The 14,735-nt window shown below is 37.2% G+C and overlaps 1 protein-coding gene across 2 annotated transcripts in view; it reads left to right on the forward strand.

Annotated features, from left to right (window-relative positions):
- The window catches only part of anapc1 (anaphase promoting complex subunit 1), a 260,906-nt gene that overhangs the window by 146,621 nt on the left and 99,550 nt on the right, over positions 1-14,735 (forward strand). For both annotated transcript variants that reach the window (XM_039748373.1, XM_039748374.1), the window contains exon 28: positions 13,374-13,645. In XM_039748373.1, coding sequence (XP_039604307.1) covers positions 13,374-13,645 — 272 coding nt within the window. The remainder of the gene's footprint in view (positions 1-13,373; positions 13,646-14,735) is intronic.

Here is a 14,735-nt window from a genome sequence, read left to right on the forward strand (position 1 = left end):
ACCTTTCTTCACATGAGACTTACAGTACCTACATAGAGCTGGATTATATAACTTGTCTGTCTAATCCTCAAGTGATTCCCTTTTTCATTAGATGTTTTGGCATTATTACAACATCTTCTGAAGCTTATATCAGCCAAGTGGCTAATCCATTGCTCTTCTATTTAGGCCAAAAAACATTATAATACTGTCTCTGTTTTTTGTCCCTCTGTGCTATATATCTTCATGTGTTGTATGGCCTCCAGTGCCACGGACTTCAGTGACACTTCACCTTCTATCCATTTGTACACACTCATTAAGCAGTATCTAATATTTGCAGAATTTTCTCTCAAACAATTACTCCTTACATTCTTCCAATGGAACTGTCAAAATCCAGCATTATGATGGTTTTAGCTGTTTTAGACCAGATTAACAAATCTGCCCGTAACCCTGCATTGACTATCCTGTATGCAATTGTTGTTAGGACGTCCAGTTTTTTTCTACTTCCAATGCTAGAGCATTATTCAGTATGATATATGATGTCAAGCTTTATAACACACTGGCGAGGCCTCATCTGGAGTGTTGTGATTAGGCTGATTCCAGGGCTATAGGTGGTGAGTTAGGAGGAAAGATTAAAAGTGCTAAGCCTCATCAGTTTAAGCAAAAGAAGATAAAGTGCAGATAGCATTGAAGTGTTTAATATTATGAAGGGAATTAGTACAATAGATCAAGACTGTTGATTTAAAATGAGCTCAGCAAGAACATGGGGATATAGTTGGAAACTTGTTAAAGGTGAATTTTGCATAAATATTTTTTCTTTACACAGAGAACCACAGATACATGGCATACATTACCAAGTTATATGGTAGCCAGTAGGATCTTAGGGACTTTCAGAACTAGACTTGATGTTATTTTAGAAGAATTAAGTAGATAGGAAAGGTGAGCTTTGTTGGACTAAATGGCCTATTCTCGTCTAGATGGTTGTAATGTACCAATGATGTTTATGCTTTTAATCAGACTTTCAGCTGCATGGGGCCACTGTTCAATCTCTTTTCAACCTGTTGCTCATGGCTTAGTCTAAGTGACCAAAGCTATGCTTTGTGCATGTTTGCTGGTTACCGTACACTCAGAGCCAATCTTTGTGTTATATCCTTAGTTCCCTCTAGATCTTCAACTGTTAAAAAAATGCTGAAACTCTTGCTAATGTTCCTTTATTTTCTTTTGATGTTTTACAGTAAAGCAGAGTGGCAGAATTCTACCTAAAAAATCAGTGCATCAGTATATTGACAGAGAACTGATATTATGCAGATTGTGCATTCATATATTTCAAACTATCAAATGCCTTCTCCAGAGCTATAAATGCAAACTGCACTTTTACAGTCTTAAAACACTGATTTTCATTGACTTTCACCTTATTTTCTGTAGCACTCTTTCAACCACCTTCATTACCTGACACTAAAGATTGATCACTTCGTATGATTTGCACTTCATTGCATCACCCTTTCCTTTGTTTATTAAAACAAGTATACTTCTTTTCCAGTCTTCAGAAATCTTACCTTTGAACAGTCATGATGCACAGATCAGTTAACCATTCGACTCTAGAACCTGCTGTGCCTTTTCTGACATTTTCTGACACCTTTCTTGTTGTACTGTTTTATTTGTCTGTTTTAGGATTTTTATGACCTCCTGTTTTGAAAACTCACAGCTCAATCCTTCTGTTTTCTTGAAGTTTACATCATTATTCATTCCACTTTTTGATTAAATTCTTTTAGGTATCCGTAATCTGATTACTATCAATCATAATGCTTCCTTCAGCATTTTTGAGCAATTTATGAATACTACATCATATATTTTTGTACTCTCCTTCACGTTCCTGAACACATTTATCTTTACTTCCTCATTTTGCAACTTGTTTGCAATTTGATGCCACTTGGCTACTTGTGCGCTTTCTTTTCTAGCATTTCACTTTGCTTCCTTATAGATCTCCCTTTCACCTTCTGCCTTCTCTTTTGCCAATCCTTATGGTATCTTTTCTTTCTTGGAGTTTCCATTTCTGCCTCAGAATTCCAACAGAATGTTTCCTTGTGTCTTGCACCAAGATGAAGGTGGAGTGGATGAATCAAAATTTGAGATCAAATAAAATGTGGTTGGAGGCCATCAAACGGGTAGTGACGATAATGATACAATTTTAGAAACTTTGGCAAAAGAAACTTACCAGGCTTCTGTTTTCTTTCACGTAAATTTATTTCAGAGGTGATACTGGTTAGCCTGAATGAAAACTTAGCATTTCAGAAGAGCAATGGAATTGAGACATTTATAAAATATACTCTAGTTCAACATATGCCAAGCATATCATAATTCAACTAAAAGTTGCCCATTGTCCACATATATCTTGTAAGATATACCCAGGAGATGAAGAATATCATCAAAGTGCTGTTTTAATAAGTCACATTTTGTGGGAATGTCCTACACTTTTATAATTATTTTGGGCAAAATATTTTGTGCGTCGCTCAGATAACCTTGGATTGAAAATCATTTATAACACCTTTTAAAGAAAAATATATTTTTTGGAGAAATGCCAGATGAGATTAAAGTGTACTATGAAACATCTGTTGTAAATCTTATATCACACTACTTGCACAAAGACTTATTTTGCTCAGATAAAAGAATCCCAGTCCATCCAAAGTGATGTTTTAGATTATCTCAGACTAGAGAAAAATCAAATAACCTATACAAGGGTCTTTTCAGAAGTTTTTCAGAAAGGCATGAAGCAGACTGTATTTACAAGGCAGACCACTAATCTGGACTAACTGAAATAATTTAGCAGAGAGGAATAGTCAAAGGGTGTATAAAAAACAGCTGTGACCGGCTATAGGATATATTTACTTAACATCATAGAAGCTTGAGGATGCACTATTCATTTCTAGATAATAAAATGTTTGTATAGTTTTTAATAATGGCTCTGTGACGATGCGGGTTCAGCTCCATGCTCCCATCGCTGTTCAGGAGCCCTTGATCCCATCACCGTCGATAATGTCACCGAGATGAGCTAGACAGTGAGACAACAACAATTGAGCAAGGGGATATTTAAAATATTAATATTTGATTTATTTAAAATCAAATCAACAAAAATATTCAAAGTGCAGTGTTCCAAGTAAAATGATGTGCATTCAAATGTCTTCATTAAATAAATAATCCAATAAGAAACGTGGAGATAAAAAACATTAAATAGAGAAAAACAATCCTTTGAAACCTGAGGTTAAAACGTTCTATAGGAAGCAGTCTTTAAAAACAAATGACAAGCTCTGTGCTTCTTTTCTGTTAGCGTTTCACCTGCTTCTCCCGCTTGGGCTTTGCAGCTGCCCCTTTCTACTCACAAAAACAGGTCTGGAGACGTCCCGATCCTGGCTTCGGTCTGGCACTCATCCCAAGTCTGAGACTTGGGCTCCTTGGTTTCCAGGATGCCCACACCAAGGACTGCAACTCCAAGCTTCGCGACTCCCGCTGCCTTTCAGGTCTTCTACGGCCAGTCGCCCTTCACTGGTCTCTCACACTCCATGTTCGCTCAGCGGGAGCAACTTCTACTTCAAGTCCTGGTTGTCAGCCTAACACCCAGGCTCCCTCGCAGCTGCCCGCGATCGCTCATTTGCTCACCCACACACTCCATGTCTCTCTCTCTCTCTCTCTTGCACCGCCTTACTCTCTCTCATTACTGCTTCCTCCGTTTCCTTCTCTTTTCGTTTTTTCTAATCTCCCTCCTAACCGACTCACGCTTCTTTTATACTGAGGGGCCATAGCAGCTGCAACACATTAGCCACAGGAACAATCACGGATGTGGGCAGTCCCTCACCTGTGCACTAGGTGAGAAATTCCCTCACCCCAGATCTCCCCGTGGCTTGCTATGGCCACCTCGCCCCCTCACTAAGCCGCAAGCACGGTGATTATTTAATTTAAAACTGCTGGCCCTTGCTAAAAGGGCTGTGGACCCGCTATACCACAGGCTCCTCCAAAACAAATTTGCATATGTTCCTTACTCATCTTCAATTATTATTGGAGTTTAGATGAAATTTTTCTTTTGTTTGGGTATTGCTGAAAAGCATAAAAAATGGGCATCTGGGGTTGGTCTCGTCTGTTACAAGAAATGGACGTCCAAAGCGGAACTCCATTAGCAGTGGTGGGTTGTTTTTTTTTTGTTTTTAATCATCCCGCAGTATCATGTATTTGCTCAACCCAAGGAGGCTCAATTACAGTATATGCAAGCATATATAAACATGGCTGGCAGAAAAAGAGATTCATCCAAGCCTAGACAGGCATCAAATCCAAGCTCAAGGTACGGACTTTCACAGACTCACATGGAACAGATAGGTGAAAGCACAGATTTCCTGGGACCTGACGCTGCTGCATCATCTCCAGTCAAGAGTGAAAGTGGGCGCAATTACACAAGTGAATCGGGCCAGGATAGCTAGTCGATTTTAGAAGATCCGATGAAACTGAAAATGGCCTTAGCTTCCACGTTGTCAACTACTCCTTTTGAGCTGAAAACATTGACTCCAACTGGACTTGCCACTTCATCAGTGGAGTGTGGAGAAAATCAAAATGATCTGTCCAAGCTGAAGGTAATACAGTGGTGTGAAAAACTATTAACCCCCTTCCTGATTTCTTATTCTTTTGCATGTTTGTCACACAAAATGTTTCTGATCATCAAACACATTTAACCATTAGTCAAATATAACACAAGTAAACACAAAATGCAGTTTTTAAATGATGGTTTTTATTATTTAGGGAGAAAAAATCCAAACCTACATGGCCCTGTGTGAAAAGTAATTGCCCCTTGTTAAAAATAACCTAACTGTGGTGTATCACACCTGAGTTCAATTTCCGTAGCCCCCCCCAGGCCTGATTACTGCCACACCTGTTTCAATCAAGAAATCACTTAAATAGGAGCTGCCTGACACAGAGAAGTAGACCAAAAGCACCTCAAAAGCTAGACATCATGCCAAGATCCAAAGAAATTCAGGAATAAATGAGAACAGATGTAATTGAGATCTATCAGTCTGGTAAAGGTTATAAAGCCATTTCTAAAGCTTTGGGACTCCAGCGAACCACAGTGAGAGCCATTATCCACAAATGGCAAAAACATGGAACAGTGGTGAACCTTCCCAGGAGTGGCCAGCCGACCAAAATTACCCCAAAAGCGCAGAGACAACTCATCCGAGAGGTCACAAAAGACCCCAGGACAACGTCTAAAGAACTGCAGGCCTCACTTGCCTCAATTAAGGTCAGTGTTCACGACTCCACCATAAGAAAGAGACTGGGCAAAACGGCCTGCATGGCAGATTTCCAAGACGCAAACCACTGTTAAGCAAAAAGAACATTAGGGCTCGTCTCAATTTTGCTAAGAAACATCTCAATGATTGCCAAGACTTTTGGGAAAATACCTTGTGGACTGATGAGACAAAAGTTGAACTTTTGGAAGGCAAATGTCCGTTACATCTGGCGTAAAAGGAACACAGCATTTCAGAAAAAGAGCATCATACCAACAGTAAAATATGGTGGTGTTAGTGTGATGGTCTGGGGTTGTTTTGCTGCTTCAGGACCTGGAAGGCTTGCTGTGATAGATGGAACCATGAATTCTACTGTCTACCAAAAATCCTGAAGGAGAATGTCCGGCCATCTGTTCGTCAACTCAAGCTGAAGCGATCTTGGGTGCTGCAACAGGACAATGAACCAAAACACACCAACAAATCCACCTCTGAATGGCTGAAGAAAAACAAAATGAAGACTTTGGAGTGGCCTAGTCAAAGTCCTGACCTGAATCCAATTGAGATGCTATGGCATGACCTTAAAAAGGCGGTTCATGCTAGAAAACCCTCAAATAAAGCTGAATTACAAAAATTCTGCCAAGATGAGTGGGCCAAAATTCCTCCAGAGCGCCGTAAAAGACTCATTGCAAGTCTTCGCAAACGATTGATTGCAGTTATTGCTGCTAAAGGTGGCCCAACCAGTTATTAGGTTCGGGGGCAATTACTTTTTCACACAGGGCAATGTAGGTTTGGATTGTTTTTTCTCCCTAAATAATATAAACCATCATTTAAAAACTGCATTTTGTGTTTACTTGTGTTATATTTGACTAATGGTTAAATGTGTTTGATGATCAGAAACATTTTGTGTGACAAACATGCAACAGAATAAGAAATCAGGAAGGGGGCAAATAGTTTTTCACACCACTGTAATTGGCGCAATGGCCACCGCTCAAGAGATAAAGGAGCTTAAGAATAATTTAAAGAAAGATATAAGGAAAGAAATAAATAAGGAAGGAAATAAAGGACATACACAAGACAAACATGAACCTGCTTCAGGATATTAAAGACCAAGAAAAAAGTTTAAATAATTGTTTTGAGGCCACCTTTAAAGGTATGCTCGAAAAAATTGAGGAACAAATACAGGAAAATCCATTTAAGTTTTAAGTAAACTTAGACCACTTAACACTCAGTTGGAAGACATTAAGCAAACGTTCATGATTCGTATTGAAACAGCTGAAAAACTGGCATCTACCACTGCTGGAAAAGCAATGGCTGCAAATTCCAAATGCAAAGTGCTTGGAGACAGACTAGCTGCACTGGAAGATGGGTGCAGAAGGAATAATAATAGAATCAAAGGTCTCCCTGAGAATTGTGAAAGTTCAAACCCAGTGAAATTCTTAGCTAACTATTCTCTAAAATAATTGGGGAGGACTTCAAATCAGACACCGAGATAGCAGCAGCTTTCCTCTAAACCTAGGACTCTCATCGTGCGTTTTGAAAAATTACAATTTATATTACATATAATGTTACTTCTCAGACAGAAACATGAGATTATATTTGAAAATAACCACATTCGTATTTTCCCTGATTTCTCACCCTCAACAGCTGCTAAACATGCAACCTTTTTACAACATTTATGGAAAGCCGAGATCACATACAGCCTCTTGTATCCTGCCAAACTGAAAGTGGACAATCAAAGCAAGCTCTACATTTTTACTTCTACAGAGGAAGCAGAAAAACAGCTAAAAAAAGCTGATTCCAACACTTTTTTGAACATACGATCTTGGGTTGCATTCCGTCCTGTAGGAAGGACAGTCCTTGCGTGTGTGTGAAGTGTTAACATTTGAATTTGATGATTGCATATAGCTCTGAACTGACTTCTCTGTACTATTCTTTCCTCTGCATGTCCTGGAGTACAACAGAAACACCACTATACAGCAACATGTGGGGACCAGCAAGATCGGGTCGGAAAAAAATCACATGGTCACTCTGCAAGATGTTATGCGAATGAATATATGTATAATGTTGCATCCGTGCCACAATGTTTTCTGAAATGTACTATACAGGTCTTAAAATGAGTTATTCCAAATATCATATATACTATGTCTCTGTTTTTTTTGTCAGTGCGGCTTTGACATAATGGACTATAAGGTGCATAATAATTCAGCATTAGCAGGAACACTCAATAAAACTGAATAAAACAAAATCAAGTGACAGTGAGATACAAAGAAGGCAGAGTCACCAGCGTTTGAGTGTCAGCTTTTATCGATCCATATCAGAGAATGTCCAGTTCCATTGCCTCAAAACATCACTCACATCTACAGTTATTCCCAATTTCAGATAAAAAGTAACAGCGTCCGATGTAGTATGTATCGTGATCGTGACTGAGAGAATAAAAGTGAAAAAAAAATGGTAACTTTTAAAAGTCCTATAAATGTACACCGGCTGTTACAGATGCAAACCAAATGTATGTGTTTACTGTATAATATTAACAATGAGAGCAGCTCACTACTGAAAACGGTAAATATAATAGGCAGTCAGGCAACCAGGGACTCTTGATTACAAGTCAGCAAATCTTACCACTACGCCACGGAAGCTGTTGTATTATCCTTAAACCTTTTGTGAAAGCGTTTATTTGATCTTTGGACCTCAGGCTTCACACATTATATAGCTTATGCATACATTTTGTCATTTATTACTAAAATATAAAAACGTTTCTGTTTTAACAATGTGTTTACACAGATTATTGTAGAAACGGAACACACATGAAATGCATGTGTTCCAAATAATGATCTATTATTTCCACTCTAAAACTACAGCACTTCACTCCCAGATAATCAAGGCATGAGCTGGGAGAACTTTGTGCACGTTCTGCGGTGGGGGAATAGAATAGCAGGCTGCTTGTCTTGGTGGGGGGGATGGAATAGCAGGCTGCTTGCTGCTTGTCTTATCAGCACATTTACAGGACAAAAGATGCTGACAGAGAGGTGCGAAGGGATTTAAGGTGGGCCGGATTTACGAGTTTTTTCGTAGGCTTTGGTAATTATAGTGTTAACTACAAGTGCCAACATAACATTAAGCTTCATGGCAATAACTTCTGGGAAAACTGGAAATTAAGGTCAAAGCTGTCTTATCGTAAGACTACAAAATGACAACAAAAGTTCAGATCAATATCTTCCAGACCAAACAGTTAACTTTGTGAACTGGAAAATCAAAGGTCTGAATCACAAATTAAAGAGAAAGAAAGTATTCTCTCAACTAACAGGTCTAAACGCTAAAATACTATTTTTGCAGGAAATCCTCTTATTAAGCAAGGATCTGTTTTGGCTACACAGAGACTGGACTGGCCAAATATTCCATTCCAAATTTACAAAGAAAACTGGAGGTGTGGGAATTCTTATATATAGAGCAATCTCTTTTGTATTAACAGATGTTGTATCTGACCCTGAAGGGAGATATGTGATTGTCCTGGGTAATTTATTTAACTGAAAAGTGATTTTGATAAATGTCTACGCACCCAATCTCAATGATAGGGACTTCATCCAAAATGTATTTACATCCATTCCTAACGTGAACACTTTTAAAATTATAATGGCTGGAGAGTTGAATTATGTTTTAAATACAGGCCTAGATGGGTCTCCTGCCACAGGGGCAATGACATCTAACACTGCAAAAACAATTACACAGTTTGTAATTGATCACAACTTATTAGATCCCTGGAGATTTCTAAACCCAAACTCAAGAGCATATTCCTCCTACTCCCCAATGATTCTCATCACTGCTACTCAAGAATTGATTATTTTTTTTATAGATAATAATTTCTTGCCTACGATTAAATCTTGTATGTGTGACAGTATTGTTATCTCTGACCACTCCCCTTTGATCATGGAGCTAAAATCATTATGCCCCACATACTTATCTCGCAGATGGCATCTTAACCCACTTTTATTAGCAGATGAGAACTGTACAGAATTTAAATCCAAGCAAATCGATTTTTTTTAGAGATAAATACATCTTTGGAGGTTTCTGCAGGAATACTCTGGGAAACTCTGAAGGCTTTCTTAACAGGACAGATTATCTCATATATTACCCACATAAATTAAATTGGAAATTAAGAAGGTATCAGAGCTAATCAGTGAAATTTCCAGAATAGATCAAGAACATGACAGGTGTCCAAATGAAGCACTTTATAGGAAAAGACAAGCTCTGCGTTCAGAACTCAACCTCTTCACAACTAAAGAAACAGAACAACTCATTTTTAAATCAAGACATCATTACTTTGAGCATGGAGAGAAAGCTAATAAGAATTTAGGTTAACAAATCCACAAGCAGGAAATTTGCCATGCACTCCCAGAAATTACCAACGCAGACAGAGACAGAATTCATTGTCCATAAAAATATAATGCACACATTTAGAGATTATTGTAAGTCCTTATTTTCGACTGAGTTTAAAGAAGGTAAGACACAACCTAATGCATTTCTGGATGCATTACAGATACCACAACTAGATACTCTCAGTGCAGAGGAATTAGATAAACCTTTGGTACTATCAGAATTACTAGATGTTATAAACACATTTCAGATTTGGAAAGAAGCATCCCTGATGGCTACCCTGCTGAATTTTATAAAAAAAATCTCAATTAAGCTAGCTCCCCTTTTATTAGCAACATTTACAGAAACTAGAGACAGTAAAATTCTACTTCAAACATTTCGTCAAGCTTTAATTGCCATCTTTCCTAAGCAAAATAAAGACTTCTTAAAATGTGCATCATACAGACCAAGCTCACTTTTGAATAATGATGTTAAGATATTCTCCAAAGTCTTAGCTAGATGGATTGAGAAAGTACTTCCTTCGGTAATATCACAAGACCAAACTGGATTTATTAAAGGCAGACACTTAGCTTCCAATCTTCAACGCCTGTTTAATGTAATATATTCACCCACAAAGTCTAACACCCCAGAGATCTTATTATTGTTGGATGCAGAAAAAGCATTTGATATGGTTGAATAGAACTAACTTTTCACCATTTCTGTGAAATTTGTGTTTTGGTACGAACGTTTGTATATGGATCAAACTACTGTATACCAGTCCAGAAGCTTCAGTTTGTATTAACAACATTAATTCAGACTACTTTAAACCAGAACGTGGTATTAGACAAGGATGTCCCTTGTCACCACTGCTTTTTATAATTGCTATTGAGCCACTGGCAGCTCACTGTCGAAATACTTATGAGATAAAGGGGATTATCAGAGAATAACTTAAACAGAAATTTTCTCTATATGCAGATGATATGGTACTGTATATATCTGATCCACAAAGTACTGTGCCTGCAGTCCTAACAGCACTAACAGAATTCCAAAAGATTTCTGGTCTCAAAATTAATTTGATCAAAAGTGTGCTCTTTCCAGTGAATTCTCAAGCATACTATATTAGATTGGACACCTTCCCTTTTATCATCGTACATCAGTTTAAATATCTAGAGATAAATATCACAAATAAACATAAAGCTTTTTATCAACAAAATTTTGCTGTCTGCATGGAAAAAATTAAGCAAGACTTGCATAGGTGGTCTACCCTCCATCTCACTTCAGCTGGAAAAATTAATGTTGTCAACATGAATATACTTCCTAAGCTTCATTTTCTATTTCAAAGCATTCCAATATACACCAGTAAATCATTTTTTAAGAAATTAGAATCAACCATAACCTACTTTATTTGGAATTCAAAACATCCACGTATCCAAAGGGTGACTCTACAAAGATCTAAGGCAGAAGTTGGCATAGGTGTACCTAACTTTCAGATTTATTATTGGGTGGCAAATATACAAGCTATAAAAACCTGGACATTGACACAAATAGATGAACAAACACAGGTTTTGTCCACAATAGAAATAAATTCCTGCAGTACTTCTTTATATTTCTTGCTTCATAACCCAATAAGTACAAGTCATTGCCAATATACTAACAACCCAATTGTGCTTCACTCGCTCAGAATATGGAACCAATGTAGGAAGTATTTTAAGATAGAGAAGCTTTTATCAGTGGTGCCTCTGCACGAGAACTACCTTTTTCCACCCTTTCAAACATATGCAGTTTTTAATGTCTGAAATACATTCGGATTAAATCACTTAGAGATCTGTACATAGACAACATCTTTGCATCCTATGAACAATTACACTCCAAACTTAACTTTCCGGCAGCACATGTCTTTCACTACCTTCAAATTACAAACTTTGTTTAAAAAAACCTGCCCAATTTCACTCGCCTCCCACCTACCTCTATTCCAGAAAAATGTATTGATCACTCTTCAGGACTCAGAGTTTCTGTAATATATAAAAACATTTTAATGTCCCTCCCTTTTAAAGATCCCAGACTACAGTAGGAAAGGGATTTCTCACTCAGTATCTCAGAAAAGGAGTGGAAGGTAGCAATGCACAGAATTCACTTGAGCTCCATATGCACAAAACATACAATTATTCAACTTGAAATTATACATCAAGCACATCTGTCTTGTTTAAAATTGTCCAAAATATTTCCAGGGCAAGATCCAACCTACAAATGTTGCAGTCAAGTTCCAGCCTCATTGGACCATATGTTTTGGGCCTGCACCAAATTAACATCATTCTGGACAAAAATCTTTAAATGCCTTTCAGACAGCCTTGGTGTGGCATTCCCTCCTAATCCATGAACAGCTGTGTTTGGTGTACTTCCAGATGGGCTTAAAGTGGAGAAGGACAAACAAACTATAATTGGCTTTAATTCACTATTGGCATGTAGATTTATCTTGCTCAACTGGAAGAATGCAAACTCACCTCTTTTAAGTCAGTGGGTAACTGATGTTATATAATACCTAAAATTGGAAAAAAATCTAATTCTCACTTAGAGGACCTGTGCAAAACATTTTCAAAACTTTGCAGGACCTTTGTCATCTCAGGACGTGTACCGCTGGGAGTCTAACCCTCAGCAAAGATGGTATGTTTCACCAAACATTATTTGGTAACATGTATAGCCTTGCAGTAGGCTCAGTCATGGGTGAGCAGTTTGATCAGCAGCTGAATGTTTACCTAAGTAGTAGAACTGGCTGCATGTAATTTCCAGTGAAACTATATGTATATACTGGGAGGTGACATTCTTAGCAATCATGAATAAAGAGATCACTCATCAGTTGGTGATATTTCGTTCCATCATGATGCCTTTTTTCAGCTTTATTCTATTTTTTTTTAAAACCAATATGAGGTTTAAGCACAAGGGCAATACACTTCACATAACCAGTTTATTTTAAATTATTTGTGTTTTAAAGTAATGATTCTGCATTTTTATTCCCAGTATTATGCATTTTTGTTTATTTCCTTTAATGAACATTTTCAGTATAAGTTCCAACTTAAATACAAAATCAGGGTACTAACATCTATACATAATGTGTTCAAAAACCAAGGGCTACCTCTACTTTTAAGTTGTACTTTCTGTCAATTTTTGTCATTGTTTCACTCCATTACATTTTGTAAGCCTATTGTTTGTCGGGAGTTAGATTCTGTTACAGTAGCATGAATCACAAATTAGCAACAAACTAATGAAATGTAATTTTGTGACCTGATGCACTTAACAAGTACACTCCTATTTAGTTAACTTACAGTAACCATATAACCTGCTCATTGTTGGAATTTAGGAAGAAAACACTTGTGAAATCTTACAAACTGTGCATATTCTGCACATATACTAATTGAGTTGAGATTCAAACCCATATGCCTGGAGATATGTGACAGCACCACTAACTACTGTACCACGCTATATACAGTACCATATTAATGACAAGTTCATTTCCTGTTGATGCCCAGTATGTGCTACATTATTACTGTTAAATTTTTGTTTCATAAAAACTAGTATTTAACAACTAAAACTGATCTTTTGCTCAGGTCTCAGTTTGAAATGATATGAAGTTTTTTTTTTTGTTTTTTTTTTAATTAGTACGTTGAAATTATTTAAATATTTTGCCATCATTAATATATACATTTATTTAAATATTGTATTGTGTTGAATCTCATAGCAGCAAAAACTGTTTACTTTATAAAATAAATACATTTTTTTCTGTTTCAGGTCGTGCTTCTCCAAGAAATACAACGGTAGATTTAAATAGTGGAAATATTGATATTCCTCCCAATATGGCCAACTGGTCTAGCTTCCATAATGGTGTCGCTGCTGGACTAAAGATTGCACCAGCTTCCCAGATTGATTCAGCATGGATAGCTTATAACAAGCCTAAGAATGCAGAGCTTGCTAATGAATATGCTGGTTTCCTGATGGCTCTGGGACTCAGTGAACATCTTACAAAGTTAGCCACCTTGAACATACATGACTACCTTACCAAGGTTAGTCAAAGTAAAATAATTCAATCTTTATACTGATTTTGATATACTGTGTCTTTATTTCAAGGATTACTGGTCAACAAGAACAACATTTATTTATATAGCACATTTTCATATAAATAATGCAGCTCAAAGTGCTTTACATGATGAAGAAAGAGAAAAAAGGCAAAGTAAAAATTGAAATCTGTAGTGTATTAAGCCGTATATACATGACACACACTCTTGCTTATATTTTTTTTATGTATGGCTGATTTAAAAAAAAAAACCTAAAAGGCAATAATTAGCATAGAATAAAAGTAAGGTCCAATGGCCAGGGAGGACAGAAAAAAAAAAAAAAACTCCATGAGACCGCCCAGCCCCCTCTAGGCATTCTCCCTAACATAAATGATCAGTCCTCATTATATTCAGGGTTCTCATGGAAGGACTTGATGATGATGGTCACATGAACTTCTGGTCAAGATGTTTGTTGTGATGAGTTGCCACACCAAATACATTTATAATAAGCTCAAGTTTTGGTTTTGTCTTGACCGAAATGTTAACCACTGGCAACACTAAAGTAGCATTAATGCTGATTTAGTAAGTGAAAGAAACTTTTTGGGGTGTATGGGGAGAAACAAAGGCAATGCACAAATTATACATATAATGTATCATTTCAAATACAGCCTGTTTCCAACAGAAGAAAAAAAAAGCAAATTATGTCACTTTGCACTTACTGGCATAATAAACGATTTTTTGTCTTTGGATGGGATAATAATCAAGCTCTGCTTTTGTCGGTATTGTAACTGGTTTACTAAGATGGTGAAACAAGTAGTGCCTTTGTAAATGTTACCTATCGCTTCTGCCTGCACTTCAGACCACTAAAGAAGAGTAAACCTCATATGCTGTGAAATACATATTGACACCAATTTGTAGCAGCAGAAAAATGTACTTGCAAATTATGTCATACTGTGGTAGTTGCCACACACTCAGTGACGGCTGAAAATCTGTATCCTGGTACTGGTACTGAAAGCTGGAATCTATACCAAAGTCAAAATTTTAGTACTGAATAGGGTTGTAACAGTACAGAAAGGTCACAGTTCAGTAAGAGTTTGGT

This window comes from Polypterus senegalus, chromosome 3 (genome assembly GCF_016835505.1).
Source record: "Polypterus senegalus isolate Bchr_013 chromosome 3, ASM1683550v1, whole genome shotgun sequence".
NCBI lineage: Eukaryota > Metazoa > Chordata > Cladistia > Polypteriformes > Polypteridae > Polypterus > Polypterus senegalus.